Source organism: Branchiostoma belcheri, unplaced genomic scaffold (genome assembly GCF_001625305.1).
Source record: "Branchiostoma belcheri isolate BF01 breed outbred unplaced genomic scaffold, Haploidv18h27 scaffold125, whole genome shotgun sequence".
Classification (NCBI taxonomy): domain Eukaryota; kingdom Metazoa; phylum Chordata; class Leptocardii; order Amphioxiformes; family Branchiostomatidae; genus Branchiostoma; species Branchiostoma belcheri.
This window is the reverse complement of record NW_017802658.1, coordinates 464427-480598: the sequence shown is the minus strand read 5'-3', so window position 1 is coordinate 480598 and position 16172 is coordinate 464427. Positions and strand designations below refer to the sequence as shown.

At 39.2% G+C, this 16172-nt stretch overlaps 1 protein-coding gene and 1 long non-coding RNA gene across 2 annotated transcripts; one reads left to right on the top strand and one right to left on the bottom strand.

The window, feature by feature from the left end:
• Positions 1-2979: 2979 nt before the first annotated feature.
• On the bottom strand, positions 2980-14771 carry LOC109463390 (transaldolase-like). The gene is made up of 9 exons (XM_019760189.1): positions 14537-14771; positions 8216-8339; positions 7579-7686; positions 6851-7043; positions 6143-6257; positions 5593-5722; positions 5143-5210; positions 4177-4363; positions 2980-3661 (listed from the first exon to the last, which is right to left on the bottom strand). Exons 1-8 carry the CDS (start codon positions 14631-14633, stop codon positions 4179-4181), a joined length of 1020 nt encoding a protein of 339 aa, XP_019615748.1. The 5' UTR covers positions 14634-14771; the 3' UTR covers positions 2980-3661; positions 4177-4178.
• Positions 9909-12637, top strand: LOC109463391. Its single transcript, XR_002139824.1, has 3 exons — positions 9909-10034; positions 10938-10965; positions 12376-12637. It is a non-coding gene; the product is annotated as an uncharacterized LOC109463391 (long non-coding RNA).
• Positions 14772-16172: the final 1401 nt, after the last annotated feature.

Sequence of the window (16172 nt, the reverse complement as noted above, 5' to 3'; positions counted from 1 at the left end):
GAAGTTTGATTTCATCCTGAAAAGAAACATATTCAATTCTCAGGTGATTATAGAATCAGGTGTATGTAGGATTCAATTCCTGTATTTATTTTGTATAACTGTTTTGTTGACAAAATCAAGCACATTATGACATGTCAAAATCACACTGCAATGCCTTTACTTTTGTGATTGTTTTCTGCGCAGAATGTGATATAGAAGAATAATGAGTAACTTAAAGATGCAGGACATCAGTAGAAGTTTAACCTTCACCCTGCTGCAGTTACTAGTACGTTAGTTAAGTATACAGCAAGGGTAGGGTTAATTTCAGGTGAACAGTATACCATAAAGAGAAACTTTAGTTTCAATGACAGGTTACCAGTACTAATGTGGAAAGATGGTTAAAAATTAATCCTATATTGGTGCAAAGGTAGTAGTAGGATCGAAGTAATAACTTATTTTTTTAGAGAAAGTCACTCAATGTATGGAAAGCTTTGTAAAGTCTTATTAACTTCATAACCTTGTGTTTTGACATGTTTAATGTGCAGAAATGTTTCACATGTCAATTGTAAAAGTATGTGTCTCTCTATGTTGTGTATATACATGTAACTTCTAGTTGTTGATGTATTGGACTTTGAGTTAATCAAATTTTCCAAACTCTCAGTGTCTTTCCATGGATAAAATCTCATGCGCTGAGCTCCATTGCGGTATATTTAAACATTGTATGCAATAATGTATTTTCTTGCACAGTGCATCACCTTTTTTTGTGCGCAAGCTGCAATTTTTTCTTTGTCAATGTGCAGCACAGGCACTGCCTTGTTTTCTTATTTATAAGTCACTATGTGACAAGAAGGGCAATGTTTCCCTGTAATAAGAGGAAACTGAGATTGTACAGACTTGTAAATAATCATATAGAATATGTGTATAAAGGATACAGAGGGGTAGATGGTCATGATAGAAAATAAATCAAAATCATTGTCAACAAAGAATGTTTGTGCTGCTTTTCTTGGTGTTTGGTGTCCTGGTTAACAAGTATACTAGGATGGCACCCAGGCTAGATGTCACCTCAACAGGGGTGCCAGAGTATACAGTGCAATTTTACAGAATACAGTGCAATTTTATGGAATACAGTACAGTCGTATTTAGTATACTGTACAATTTTACGGAATAAAGAGCAATCGTATTAGTATACAGTGCAATTTTACAGAATACACAGAATACGGTGGAATCATATTAGTATATATTACTAGCAAATTGTACTGTATACTAGTAAAATTGCACTGAAAACTAATACCATTGCACAGTATTCCTTAAAATTGCACTGTTTCCTAGTAAAATTGCACTGTATTCCGTAAAATTGCACTGTATCCTCTGGCACCCCTGCTCAACATTGTAGCAAATCTTTGCCTCTATGCAATGCATATGCAAGTCAACAAGCTCAAAGTACACCTTCCTTCAATCATGCATGTAAACCATGTAATCGAGTTCAGTGACCCGTGTTCTTTTGCCCTTGCCCTGATAATCATGGGTTCAATGTCCAATGAGGCAACAGTATGACCTTGCAGATGTTTCAGTAATGACAGTGAAGGTCATCCATGCATATTTGTAAGCAAACATTTAATGGAGCCCCCCCCAACCCAACCCACAAGGGAGATATATACCTGACCTTCAACTACAGAAGCCATATGCTTGTGAACGAACGTTAAATGTCAGGAATAAAGCCTGTGGTGATGAGTCATAACATTTAGTAGTTAAAAAAGGTCATCGTGCTGTAGTGCATGCATGGCACACCCTTCCATGGTGCCCCCCTCCCCATGAACGTCATCTTTGACCTTCAAAAAGTGTCACTGACCCCCAGTACGTGTCAGCTGAAAGAGTAATCTCTTACTTGGCTGTCAAACAGTAATTAGAGGTTGATAAAGCACCGTGACTCTCCTCCCCTACTCCATTTTCTGTCAAACAACTGAACGATTTTGCTATTTTGCTGCAGAAAGGAAAATACAATGTAGCAGTGTTGTGCTTATACACATGTACAGGAGCTCTGGTCTAAATGCTGCATTCATAAGAGATATGTTGTAGCTCATAACTGCAAAGTAAACATAACAATTTACTGTTATTGACATGCGACATAATAACTTATTGTTTTGGACAATTTTGAATGTTTTTGAGATTCTTAAACTATACTTCATTAGTGACACTGACAGGATGTTCTAGTGAGATGAGATTAAACTATGTTCCCCATAATCCCTGCTCACTTAACTAGTTCAGCACCGCAATTTCTACAATGCCTAAAATTCTTTGGAGGTTAAAGATATCAAGTGTCTGGCAGCACAGAAATATAAAGTAGTAAACAAGTCCAGTACTGCTTCATCTTTCAGTTTATGTAGTCATCTACATGTATACTACGTAACATCTGTGTCCATAATATCACCAGGGTCCATAATATCGCCACCTTGAGAAACAGTGTGCTTAAAGATATTTTTACTGCAACATACTTTTGGTATGCACTCCTGCACACCTCAAATGTACATACCTAGGGTATGTTGCAGTAGAAATATCTTTAAGCACACTGTTTCTCAAGGTGGCGATATTATGGACCCTGGTGATATTATGGACACAGATGTTAGATGGATACATTAACCCTCTCCCTGCTTCTTAGCCTTGTAACCAATTGTATTGTAAAGAATTGGCTACTTCAGTACACTTTAGGTTAAGAGAAAAGCCTTTGTATCAACCTGAGATAGGGTTGTGACAAAGTCTTTCAATATCTTATCATGATTTTTACCTGGCTTGGTAAGTAAAGACTTGTGTGTTATGCCTTGAGGCATTTTGTTCATATATGGAGCAAACAAAATGCTGAGATTTTTCATTTTTTCCTACATGTTCATTACATGCTAACTGACTATGCACGATTCAGTGTTAACTTGAAGTAAAGTGGGGGTTATGGCATACAGTGGGACAGGAGTCCATATCTTCTACAATTTAAAAACAGCACAATTCTAGTGGAGTGCAAGAGAGAAAGACTTTATTTCCATCAAAAATAATCTTCAACAATATCGCTCATTTTACCATCTCTTATGCATGATACCATTATCTGAATCATATCAATTATTATACTCTTTCTGGGGCTGGGCAACACATATTGGTATTAAAATGACCCAATTGATTACAGTACATACCGGTATGATTTTAACCATTGTGAAATGGGAAATACATATATGTGTTACCCAGTACAGGAAGACATCACAATTCTTACACATATTTCATATCTAGATCTCTGTTATAATACTTTTTGGATCTAAGACAATAGTGGCACATTAAGTAAGTTCTTTAGAATAGCGATAACTACATGTCTATTTCTTATGCCTGCATCCCTCCACCTTTTTGTACTGTCTTATTTTCCCAAAGTTATTTTTTTTACCATTCCTAGCATCTCCCAAGGTTGTATAATATTGTTTGTTGGTTTATCCAAGGACATTATACACTATGTATAATGTCCTTGGTTTATCTTAGTGAAAAACTTACCGTACTATGTTTACTGTATAAAAGGTACTGGTACTAGGCAGAATTGCTGGACTACAATGTTCAGAATGAAGGTAGCAAAACTACTTTTAGAGGGTTTTCCTCTCTTCCTTTCTAAGTAGTGGTTTTCTTTGACGATATGATGTTTTTCTGTCTTGGTGTGCTGTTAACAAGAAAATGATGCAAATTAATGCACAAACATGATAATATTTCAGCTTTACCAATAACTGGCCATTGAAAAAATGCTGTTGTTTAAGGACCAGAACTTTACTGAACATTCAGCAAGAAATTCATGTACATGTGCAGGGCTTCAATGTTGTGAATGAATAAATGAATGAAAGTTTATCATTGTGTTTTGTGACTACAAGCCGCCCAGCCCAAATAGGCTTTTTAGACACCAACAAAAGAAGAAAACATCATAATACAAATGGTACAGAGTCAAATTAAAATAAATCAAAAGGTAACATAGGAGGTAGATATAAGTGCTAGATATAAGGTAGATATGAGGTAATAGTGCACACACTATTATAACACCAAAAATTGAACAAACAGCATCAATGTTACATCTACTGTACACAATGAGATTTTTTTATCAGTTTATCCAGTTTTTCTTTCAGTTCCTTCAAAACCTTGTATAAACAAAGTTAGAAAAAAAAAGTAAACCTAACTCCTACCCACCTCTACTTCTCAGCCCCATTCGCAGCCGCCAGCAGTTTCTGTTTCAGTTTGTTCTCCAGCTTGATGGCGTCCGCCGCGAACTTGCGAATCCCGTCTGAGAGCTTCTCCACGGCCATCTGGTCCTCGTTGTGCAGCCAGCGGAACGTCTTCTCATCCAGCGTGATCTTCTCAAGCTCTTCTGCCTGGGCTGCAGGGGGCAGAGTGTGGTACAAATGTCTTAGCAACTTGTTATGTTTACCGAAGGAAAACATATTGTTTTTCCTCAGTTTCTTCCTCTTCTTCTTCTCCAAACAGTGACCTCTGACCTGGCCAATGACCTAATTTGTTTACATCTGTCACCATGGTAACTGGTGTTGGGTTGCACAATGTTGCAATTTCATAGACTTTAGGATTTAGACTCCCGTCACCATATATGTGAATTTGTTTGAGTTAAGAATTAACAGAGCAGACCAAATGCGAAGGTACACATTACACATTTGCTTTGGAAATGTTACTTTTCTAGTAGTAATTTGTCTCAAGTCTAAAGCCCTGTCACACATAGTTGAATATCAAACTGAGAATCAAGCTGCAAGATTCTACATGAATGCCTATGAAAGAGGTGCTAGTGTCACGGAAATAAAAAGAAACCTATAGTGGGTGTCACTGGAAGACAGACGAAAAATATCCAGACTATACATGATGTACAAAATGACTGATAAACTGGTGGACGTACCAACTACTAAGTACCTAATATCAGCCCAGAAAAGAAAGTCATGCCTTGAAGTACCAGAGTTATCAACCAAGGATTGAGGTGTTCAAAAACTCATTCTTTCCTAGAACTACCGGTATCACAGAGTGGAACTTGCTGTTACCAAGTACATTAGGGGCATCATCATTAGATGAAAACTGAGTATTTGGAAGTGATTATGGGCTACTATGGCCATAGTTATTCCTGGACCTTGTCAGGGACATAATTTGTTGCAGTACCTTGATCCACAGACAGGTGGCGCTTGAGCACCTCATCCGATTTCTGCAGCTCTCCCAGGAGTTTGGGGCTGGAATGACAGAGAGTACATGTCATCAAATTTCTTCTATCAAGGAGATCCTTTGTGTTTACTCACAAAGGATCAAAGAAGCAAAGTGTAGTGAGAAAATGAAGGTAGAAATACCATTTGGTTATATAGCTTGAAAGTTCATCTGTGTTGGTACAAGTCATTCTGAAACAGGTTTGAACTGAAACTGCAAAGACTTGGACTTACCCAAGTTTTTGACTGTACAACTCAGGAAAACTAAATGCAAAATGTGACGTCACAAAAACTCATTCATTGACAAAGACTGGAGGTCTACAGTCAAAAATTTGGGCTAGTCTAATTCTTTGTGTTGGAAATCACAGTTCAACCCTGTTTCAGCATGTAGTTTATATGTAAGTGTACAGACCTGATAGTGAGGAAGTCACACCCAGCCAGAGCCTTGATCTCCCCAGTGTTTCTGAAGGAAGCTCCCATCACGATCGTCTTGTACCCAAACTTCTTGTAGTAGTTGTAGATCTTAGTGACACTGATCACACCTGGGAAATAGAAACGGAAATCAATCTAGATTCAACTTAACCTTCAACCACCTATGGTAGCCCCATTGCACAAAATGTGTATTGGCTATGGCGTTTGGCAGCAGAGAGAAGGTTAAGCAACTGGACAGAAGTAGTGGTAGCTACACAGTCATATTCTGCTACTGGTCATGACAAGAAGACCTAATGCTACAATGTATATGGCAGAAACAATCCATTTACTTGACATTATGATGATTTTTCTTCTTGGCATACTTGTATTCAGGTGCTAACAGGTGCAAATCAGTAAATACCAGTAGCTGACTTCAAATGAAGAACCATGAAAGTTATCTGGGTCTGCCAGGGTTTGGGTAGTTTGCTAGCTCTCAGTATCATTGCCAAATTTATTTCTTTTTGATTGTAGATTAAAGAAGGGTCAGTTACCTGGGTCATCATGTGGCTCGTAGGAAGTTTTCCCCGTGCTGGCCTTGTACCAGTCCAGGATCCGCCCGACAAACGGTGAGATCAGCGTCACGCCTGCCTCCGCACACGCCACGGCCTGGGGAACAACACCATACAGCGTTAGCTTACAAGTATAGCGCTATATCAAGGAGTTCAACCTCGTTGGTTATATTACAATAATGGGTGCTTCCGCTGTGGATATTGTCTTTAGTTGGTTGGCTGGCATTTGAATCTTTCATATGATACCAGGGCCATTTCACACTTCAACTACTCGTTGTATATCATTGCAAGAGTTACAAATTGGCAAGATGTGGAAACATTGGATCCTACACGAAAAGGTTGCAGTGCAGCAGAGCCCCCTAACAGTACAAAGGAGAACAGCAGGGCCATGATACAGTGGATTCTACATTTGGCCTACAGAAAAATATTAGACTACATTTGAGGCTCTACTGCACATGGCAAGTACTGGTCCCTGACAGTAGAGCATTCTACCTAGGCAAAAGTCACGTTGCAGTACAGCAGAGCCCCCTAACGATACAAAGGAGAACAGCAGGGTCGTGAATGATACTATGGCTCCTATATTTGGCCCCCAGAAAAATATTAGACTACATTTGTGGAACCCTGAACCATTTGCCAGAGCAGCACCCTACACATGCAAATGTCATGTTGCAGTACAGCAGAGCCCCCTACCTGTGCAAAGGAGAACAGCAGGGTCATGTTGCAGTGGATGCCGTGTTCTGCCTCCAGTTGTTCCCCAGCCTTGATGCCCTCCCAGGTGGAGCTGAGCTTGATCAGGATCCTCTCCTTACTGATGCCGGCCTGCTCGTACAGTTTGATAAACTTCCGTGCCTTCGCGATGGAACCCTCCACATCGTACGACAACCTGGGGATATGTTAGAATACAAAAACAATTGTTTATGAAGCAACACATTGTTAGCCTGGTTACCAAACCTATTATAGCTCCAGAGTCCTACATCCTCTCCACAAATAGAGGATGTAGGATTCGGGAGCTATAATAGGTTTGGTAACCAGGCTAACACATTGTGCGCAAGATGAGGAGAAAACTGACTTAGTTTATGGCCTATCTTTCAATTTTCTGTAAACATAGATTTCCCACTAGCTATGGATACACAAAGCTTGTATTCAAGGAACTCTATTCAAGGAACAGCATTAATATGGCCACCTTCAGTCAGTATTGACCATGGCAAAACCCTAAAGAACATGAATAAGCTCTGAATTTGATGAAGATTGCCTCTTAACCTTCTCTCTGCTGCCTAACACAGACTGTAACAAATGGAGAATTAGTACTTGGTATCCACAAGACTATTATATATAGTTAATATACACTTGTACCTCTTACATACAGTACAAAAGTTCATTTTGATATATGGTAAGAAAAGAGAATGTTAAACTCTGACCTGGCGTCCACCTCAGTAGAGACCCTGCCAGGAATGATCTTGAGAATCTCCACACCAAAGTTCACAAACAGCTTGTCCATGGTCTCTGTTAGCTGTTCATCGATCGTCCTGAAACATACAAACGCATGTCAGTTATTATCACAGTCGAATATTTGTGTAAGTGTCCAATCCCTCGTGTTGAAAACCACAGTTTAAAACTGCTTCATAATACATGTCAGCTATGCTGTACTTCTGGAACTTTGTCCCTTACATGTACATATAGATCATACATCTCCAAGCTCCAAGAACTGAAGTGGCAAATGATAATTCTCTTGAAGTATAGAATAAACCGGTAGTACAGATTCAGGTGCATGTACATTAACAGGTTGAAACTTTTGCTGACAATTTGAACATGAAACTGCCCAAGCATCCACCTCTTGAGGCCAGTCACCTGGCCATAACATTCAACTTTTCCTGGCCCCTAAATTTTTCACTTAGGCACAAGCTTGAAGAGACCTGGCCAAAAAGACCACCTGTTCAAGACACCCACTTTACATTAGTTCCCTGGCCTGTAGTTATTTGAATGACACTTGACTTTGTACTGTGTGTGATATATGTTTGTTGTTTGTTTGTTTGTTGTTTACTTGAGGATACTTACTTGCCGTTCTTGAGTCCGTACTGAATGGCGTCGTCCACGATACTCTGGTACTGCGGCATGTCCGCGGCGGCCAGCAGCAGGCTGGGGTTGGTCGTGGCATCCTGCGGCTTGTACTGACCAATGGCTGAAGGGGGAAGATCACGGTCATATTCTTAATACTTGTCCAATTACATTTTTCGTTAAGACATTGTTAACAGGGCAATCAGAGATGGCAGACTTCACCCCCTCAGAAGCCTAAGAAGTAAGTATGCAAAAAAAATGCACTCCAGAAATACATACACACAGATACATACATGTACACACAGCAAACGTACAGAAAAACTGAAAAACATTGTGTTAAAATAGTTGACATTGTGTTAAAAACATCAGTCTCATGTATATGACAGCTTCAAACATTAACCCTCTCACTGCTAAGGTAGCCTTTTGGCACCAAATTTGTATTGGTTTCAGCATTAAGCCTCAGGGTGAAGGTTAATCCTCTGCGTGTCAAAGAACCCAGCACACTTATCAAGACGATAACCCAGTGTGCTTGGACAGATTCTTGGGGACATAACTATAGGCATTTCGTCCATCACTCCGTATGGTATAAAGTATGATGTTACATAATGTATTGATACACATTTGTACACTGGAAGATAGCCAGCCCGGAGGATAGGGTTGCATACAAACCAGCTTTACCATTTAATATTAGATCAACAACATACGATTATCATAAGGTCACCTCTACAGCTCTCCCATAATATCAACTCTGTACTACAGATTCAATCATGAAATGAAATCAGGTACATCTAATGCATGTGGATGTCCTGACAAATTACATGGTAATACTGCCATGATGTGATCGCCCATCTCCTGCCACTAATTAAGCTGATTACACATGCAGGACTGATTACATTCTGCTCGTTATAGGGAATGAGTGGGTGTGATGTTAAGGGTTGTTGTCAGGGCTCAAAATAGTTTTTCTCATTTTGCCGGTAAAAGTGAGTTTTCTGAGTAATACTACAGTATTTCAGAAATGCCCCAAGTTCAATACAGATGTAAGCATCTAACACATATTCTTGGGGGACCGCAAGCCCTTTTCCGTAGAGCGTAATCGGCCATTTTAATTCTACGTAGAGCGCCGTAGACGGACCGCTCTAATATTTTTGCGTAGAGCGTATTCGTCGTTTGAATTCTACGTAATGCGTTGTAGCCACTTGAAATTTATCGCAAAGCGTAATCGAGAGGTTTCTGAATTCAGTGTAGAGCGTTGTCAGGACCCCCCCTTGCAGGCCCTCATTCTTTACCGGTAGGTTTAATTAGATTAGACCTACTATGATTTGCATAAAATTACAACCTGTTACGCCTTATGTCAAAAGGAAGACATGCAAACCTCCCTGGATGTGTTAGAATAACCTAGATAATGACAAGCTAAAATTCAGTGATCTCTTGACTACATTTTCCTTCCAGACAATTATTTAAGGGAGGGCCATGAAAATTCAAGTCTTGGATCATTAAAAGTAAAATCTTCAGGTAAATTATGCCTATCTGCGGCAGTGGGGCTCCTTGGTCAAAGGTCACCCGTCCATATATTTGTGTAACCTATAAAATGTTCACCATGTAAGATATGAATGAAGTAACGTTATTCCTTCACAGCCGGAAAGCCACGTACTGAATCGAACGCTTTTCGAACGAGTTTTCTTTGCAGAGCGTATCACTCCGCCGTCCATAGCAACGCCGTTGCTAAGGACGACGTTTTCGCGGGCGGCGGGCTGAAATTTCATCCGAGTTGTTGACAGCCGATTACATCACCAGTTTCGGCCTCTGCGTCAAGATGGCGGTACGTATCAGACGTGTATATCATGGGCTCTCCGTAGTATTCATATTTGAGGGGTATTCTATCAGTTTTAGTGTAGTTTTGTGATTAAACTTGGTGCACAGTGAAATGAACAAAATGGCCGCCCTGGACTGATCTGAATTTTCGTCTTATTTGAATTTGGGGGGAAACCCGTTTCGCCCTCGATTTTGCATATGACGATATGTGGATAAAATGTCTTGAACCTTTGGCTATCTCCCATTATGAATATCCTGTTGGTGCGAAGTCTGGATAGGTTTGCAATTTAATGCCAACTAGGGTCCCTTTTTTGGCTAATTTTATGGCTAAAACTCATAGTTTGTCGTTTGATTTCATTTCGGACATTGTTGAATAATTTGCGTATATGTGCTTCATTTCTTGTAAACATCATGTTCGTGGTAAAATCATTTCCGATGAACTAATCTAGTCTAAGTTTAGACCCAGACTCTTAGTCGTTAGATCTTTACAAGGACAGATTCAATTGTAAATTTTGAAGTTAACGTTGTAGTTGAGTCTGATGGATCACGAACTTCGTAAAAGAAATCATCCCTTCTGTGTGTGTTTGTGCAAAAAATTCCCGCCAACTTTATCACGTGATGTCTGGTTGTCATACAAGAACAACAAAGTTGCATGACTGCTGCAAATTGTTACAATGACTTGTCATAGTGTCTAAAGTTACAGCAACACAAGCATGCATGTACTACCATATCTAGTGATTGATGATAAAAACAGTGCACAATGTACATGTTTAGGCAGCTTGTGACATTTGTAGAAATTATAATAAATGGTTGAGCATGTATATCATTGATTATTGAAATAAAACTAACGTTCATTTCAGTATTGAATTGGGAAAAATGTGTGAAGGGGATTCTTTTATTTCTGTTTCAGATTATCATAGGCTTCACAGTCTAGATTGGTAAGTATCTGGAAAACCAAGGAGGTTTAAAATGTTTAAACCGCCTTGGGCAAACCATGTCACCCTCTCTCCTGGCATTTTTAGAAAATTATTACTAAAATTTAAAGAAGGACAAGGACAAAGTGGGACTGTGCTCAAGTTACAGTCACATTAACAGCCCCACATGACACTTTTAAGCACAACCAATACAAATATATAACTAAGAATAAAAGTGAAAACAAAAGTGTGCACTAACGTTATATGTTAAGAAAATTTCAGGAAGACCCTAGCCCCCAAAATTTGCCTCAAGTAGCATTGCACCAGGTTTCTTGTAAGGTTGGAGAACTGTTTTTGAAAGTAAACCAATACTTCTTGTGGATGATCTTTATGTAGAAATGTTAAGTTCAAGAAAGGATTTGAATGTAAAAGTCAAAGTAATGTACTGATTATGACACATTCTACTGTGGTTGGACTCTTAAATGATTTAGTAAACTTTATTTTGGTTCACAAAAGTTCTAACACCAAACATAGTTTAATGTTATACTATAGATATTGTGATATTATAGAATCACTTCATTGGCAAGAGGTAACTCTAAAAAATATGATCAAGAGAATGAAGAGATGAAGTCTATTCAGTCTTGTTTTGCTTCTATGCTAAAGATTTAAAGGATAGTATTAATTCTGGCCCCTGGTCTTTCTTTTTTATATATGAATACTGTGATTCATTAAGAATCCTCCAAATTTATTGATAAATTCCAACCTTCTTGCATGAAATTGTTAACCTGCATAAAACTGCAACCTCCCTGCATAAACCTGTTTCACATTTCTAAAGAAACAAATCCTGTTTGGAATTTTATTGTTGTGTTAACTATGCAAAAGTCTGAAATTTCTTTTTCTGATTTTGAATCTTTGGACATTACTTTGCCTTTCTTAAGGATGAGACAAGCCATAGTAGCTCTAAGTTTCTGAGGTGACTTTTCACTACTTCCCTTATTTTCTTTATTGTCTCTGAACTCCACTGTAGTTATCCTTTTCATATGACAAAATCTGAGTTGATTTATTCCTATAGCCAATCTCCTGATTTAATGTTACTGGAAAGTCTCTGTGGGTGGAATGGAACTTCTATACAAGCTAGCTGTACAGTCCAAATCTAAATTACTTATTTCTTCTATGCCAACTTCAACATTTGATTCTGAATGTTCTAATTTACTCCATATTGATCAAAATCAGGAAATGCATGATGATTCTGATTCAGAAAAGACTTTTTTGATAGTGAGGATCAGGATGTTAATTTTATAGATGACATTTACATAGGCAGCTTGTCTGCATTGGATAACATTTCAGATTCAGAATTTTCTGATGTTGATTAATGAGTGAATTGGGTTTGGTGTCGTATCTTATTTACATTTTTTAAATTCTTCCACCTTGCAGGTAAAAGCCACACCCAGTGGGATTGTCACCAGCAGGACACCAGGATGTTATATTGTTTATTTAGCTTGAGATTATGGATATATATATAAGATGTATTATGTATTGAGATCTTAATTTCCATCTATTCTGTTTATTGTAATCTTAATACAATTTGGGATCATATTTAATAGTCGATTCAGCATTCAATGTCTACTGTAACTTTTGAGCATGTGTTAAGTAATATATGTACTGTAAAAGATGTACTATGTATACATGTAATGATCCCAAGCTATTTGATATCCCAGTCCACAACAAAATGTACATCATCATCATCATCATCATCATCAAAATGTACTACTTTGTTTTTTGTTTGGTAATGAGATAAAGGTTGAAGCAACGTTAATGGCTCTTGGGTAATTTTGTGTATAATTGTTAGGATGTATGTGAGAGAGTTATGTTTAGGGATTTGATAACACCCAGCACTTTTAGAAATATGCAAATGCTTTTGTGTAAAACTAGGGACATGAGGACCTGTTATCTTATTATAGTAAGCAGTACACATGGACTATACCTGTCGATTGGATAACAGATCCAGGATAAACTTACCCATAATCAGAGCATGCAATGTACATGTTGCACTGTCCTGACTAGGTACCAGAAGCGTTGGGTTGTGTCCATAGGCTACTTTTTAACTAAGCCAGCAGGTCGATAAATGTAACTTTTCTTAAATAACTATTTAAACCCAGCGCCATTCAAATCGAGAAAAACGGATACAATAATTATTCTTTGAATTCTCCCCAATCATGAATCAATGTTTGAGGTATTCTAGTTCTAATGGTCCGCTTGCTCTAATTAGATGTGCGTTTTTCAAAGGTCAGGAAGCTACGAGAGTATAATGTTTCCTCACGTTTAGGCAGACGCTGGTTTCAAGTTTTCAGACAGGCCGTATCTATCAAGGGACCACAAACAAATATTCTGCGTGCAAAATAAAAGAACCTGTTTAGATATAAGATGAATTAACACCCAGTGTAGTCTAACTAAAAGTTGTTTAGACGTAGGTCGACAATAATTTAGATTTACTAGCGATGTATGGTGCAAGGGGCCAGTTCTGGCCTAGGCATTTAGGCAGGTAGGCAGGCAGGTATGGTCATGTATAGGGCATGTAGGAGAGGAGCGCGCTCCGTAGAACACACGTACCTCGCCGGCCGCGGCGCCAGGGATGCGCGTTCTATTTGGGGACAAATTCTGCTTTTCACTAAAATTGCCTGCCTGCTCCCGTGACATGGCCTCACCGAATTTGGGGGGAAACCCGTTTCGCCCTCGAAATCGTCTATAAGTCAAATACCATCAGAAAGATTAAGGTTTGCTCTTTTTCACCCAACAAATTTCCTGTTGGTGCGAAATCTCCATCAAGGTGAAAATACACGGGGAAATTGCACTAAAATTGCCTAATTTTAGGTCATGATATCAAAAGGAGAAAGGTACATTCTCGGCTCAAAAATTCATGGGGAGCAAATAAAGAAGTCTAAATATTATGAATAAGTTACAATAAGGAAGTTATTTGATTGTATAATCTAGCGGTAAGCTTTCTTGTGAGGCGAGTCGACGCCCGGAGCCGTGGAACGGACTACTTTCTCTCGCGGAAGGAAAAGAGAAACGCATAGAACTCTCGACGTGGCTTTCCGGCTGTTCATACATGTGTTCAACATGCCACTGCAAAAATTATCCAGCCAAGTTAGTAACTTGAAAGAAAGACACAAAAATTAGAATATTTTCTGCAAGTCATTGTTGTTATAACTTAGTATAATATATAAGTCGAACTTTTGGGCTATTTTTGAGATTATAAAATTAATGCATGTTCCCTACATGTTTCTGGTTGCATACATGTCGTCATTTGGGAGATCAAAAATAAAAACGAAGAAGAAGAGCTCATCTTCTATCAAAACGTTAAAAAATACATTTTGTGACAATAAAAATTTCTGACCAAAACGACACATGTAAAGTTGCAACTCATTTCCGCCCCTCCCACTCTCATACATGCGGCCACTACTTCCTCGTATGTCACACCAACTTTTACCCGAATTCTGACGATTCTGTACCAAATACGACAAAGTTAAAATCATATCCCAACCCGGAAATTCCCGCCGAAAATCAAGAGATAACTTGATAATGGAACACCCACCGTCGAAATCCCCAGTGTCGGCCACAACCGTGGTGAACTCCTTCAGATGGTCCAGCGTGGTCGCCATTTTCTGTTTTTTGGGAGAGCTGTGAGACATGGTGATGAATATTAATCCGGCACGTGAGGGTTCTGTTGACCTAAACGGGAGAAATCCGATGGGAAATATCGGAGATCGATATGAGCTATCTGTAATAATCTTGCACGCGTTGGGAATATATAGCAGACAGGAAATGGCACCGCATCAAAACGTGATAAACATCTATACTGTGTAACATAAATTCAATATACCACCTAAAATATATTAGTCTAGTATATGGTACAGAAATGTAGTACCATACACGTTGATAGAGATTCTAAATTTGAACCTAATGTGGTAAGAAATAGCAGAATATATTTTACGTTTGCATGTTTTCACCAGTTCGTCCTCCTGATTGGAAAAGCGGAAGTGAAAACTTTCCTAGAAATCGCCAGCGACATCTAGCGGTTCACTAGTGAAGCTCAGCTGCTCTTCGACGAACTGTCCTTTTGTTTACTGCGAACATAAAAAACGTTTTTTTCTTACCGAAATATCGAAAATATATGCCTGTAGAGATGCTACTCGAGCAAACAAACCTTGGAAGGACGATGTCTGACAGGAACTTCTAGGGAGCCATGACACGTAACGCGTTACAGTTCGAGTGAAGGAAGAACTTTTACAGTCGGTATAACGAGCTGGTATAACGTAAGTAAGCAAACAGGGAACTAGACTATTCAAAACACTTTCAAGTTGTAATTTGTCATTGCAAGTATCCTTTCCCTGGTGTAAGTGTAGCATTTGTACACCGTAAATTGACCTCGTTGTAAGTGTTATTTATCGCCTGAACATAAAACATGACAGGTGGGGAGGGGGGGGGGCTGAATACCCCTGTGGGGCTGAATACCCCTGAACACACCACCCCCTGACTACATTCGCCTGCTTTTTTTTAAAGGAATGTGTAAAATAATGTTGCGTATTTTTAATGGCCAGGCACTTGCGCAACATCTTGGTCGTTGGCTTTTGTGCATTTTAACGTTATACTTCACTCCAGACCATAGGTATGGATGGAATATATTGCGTCTTTCGTTTTGTACAATCTTTGTGTTGGTGCACTACAAGAAGTAACGTCTACTTCTAGTCAGGTGCTCCATTGAAATATGAAAATTCGTATATATTCTGAATAAAGTTTTTCTTTGTGTTTAATCAAGAGACCAGGAACTGTACAATAATCTTCAAACCGTTATCGGTCTCCTCCTTCTACCCGTTGGCTTCTCTCCATCCTTTCTCCAGACTATTCTCTCCCTGTCCCCCATCTCTCTCTCTCCCCCGCCTCTCCCTCTCTCGCAATCTCTCTCTTCATCTTTTTCCCGACCCCCATCGGTCCAGAGACGACCTCCCAGTCGGACAGTTTTGTCCAGATATAGACATCACTTTCCCAAGCTGCAATTACGGCCTCTAAATCTGTCGCCAGACATAAGTCGGGCGGACAAAACACGACTATTAAGAGAAAAGTGGCCCTGGGGGATAAGAGCCTGTTACTGGAGAACGGGGAACACTGTCGCCTGCTCGCTGTTGGACACTGTTTAGAGGCTTTAGAAACTCCAAGCAGACGCACGTTGA

What these genes read in the sequence shown, in the direction of transcription:
- LOC109463390 (XM_019760189.1), bottom strand. Translation starts at nt 14,633, where the DNA reads ATGTCTCACAGCTCTCCCAAAAAACAGAAAATGGCGACCACGCTGGAC. An exon ending in TCTACTGAGGTGGACGCCAG is followed by an intron (nt 7,044 to 7,578) that starts GTCAGAGTTTAA and finishes ACATATCCCCAG; the next exon opens with GTTGTCGTACGATGTGGAGG. An exon ending in TGCTGTTCTCCTTTGCACAG is followed by an intron (nt 6,258 to 6,850) that starts GTAGGGGGCTCT and finishes GTTGTTCCCCAG; the next exon opens with GCCGTGGCGTGTGCGGAGGC.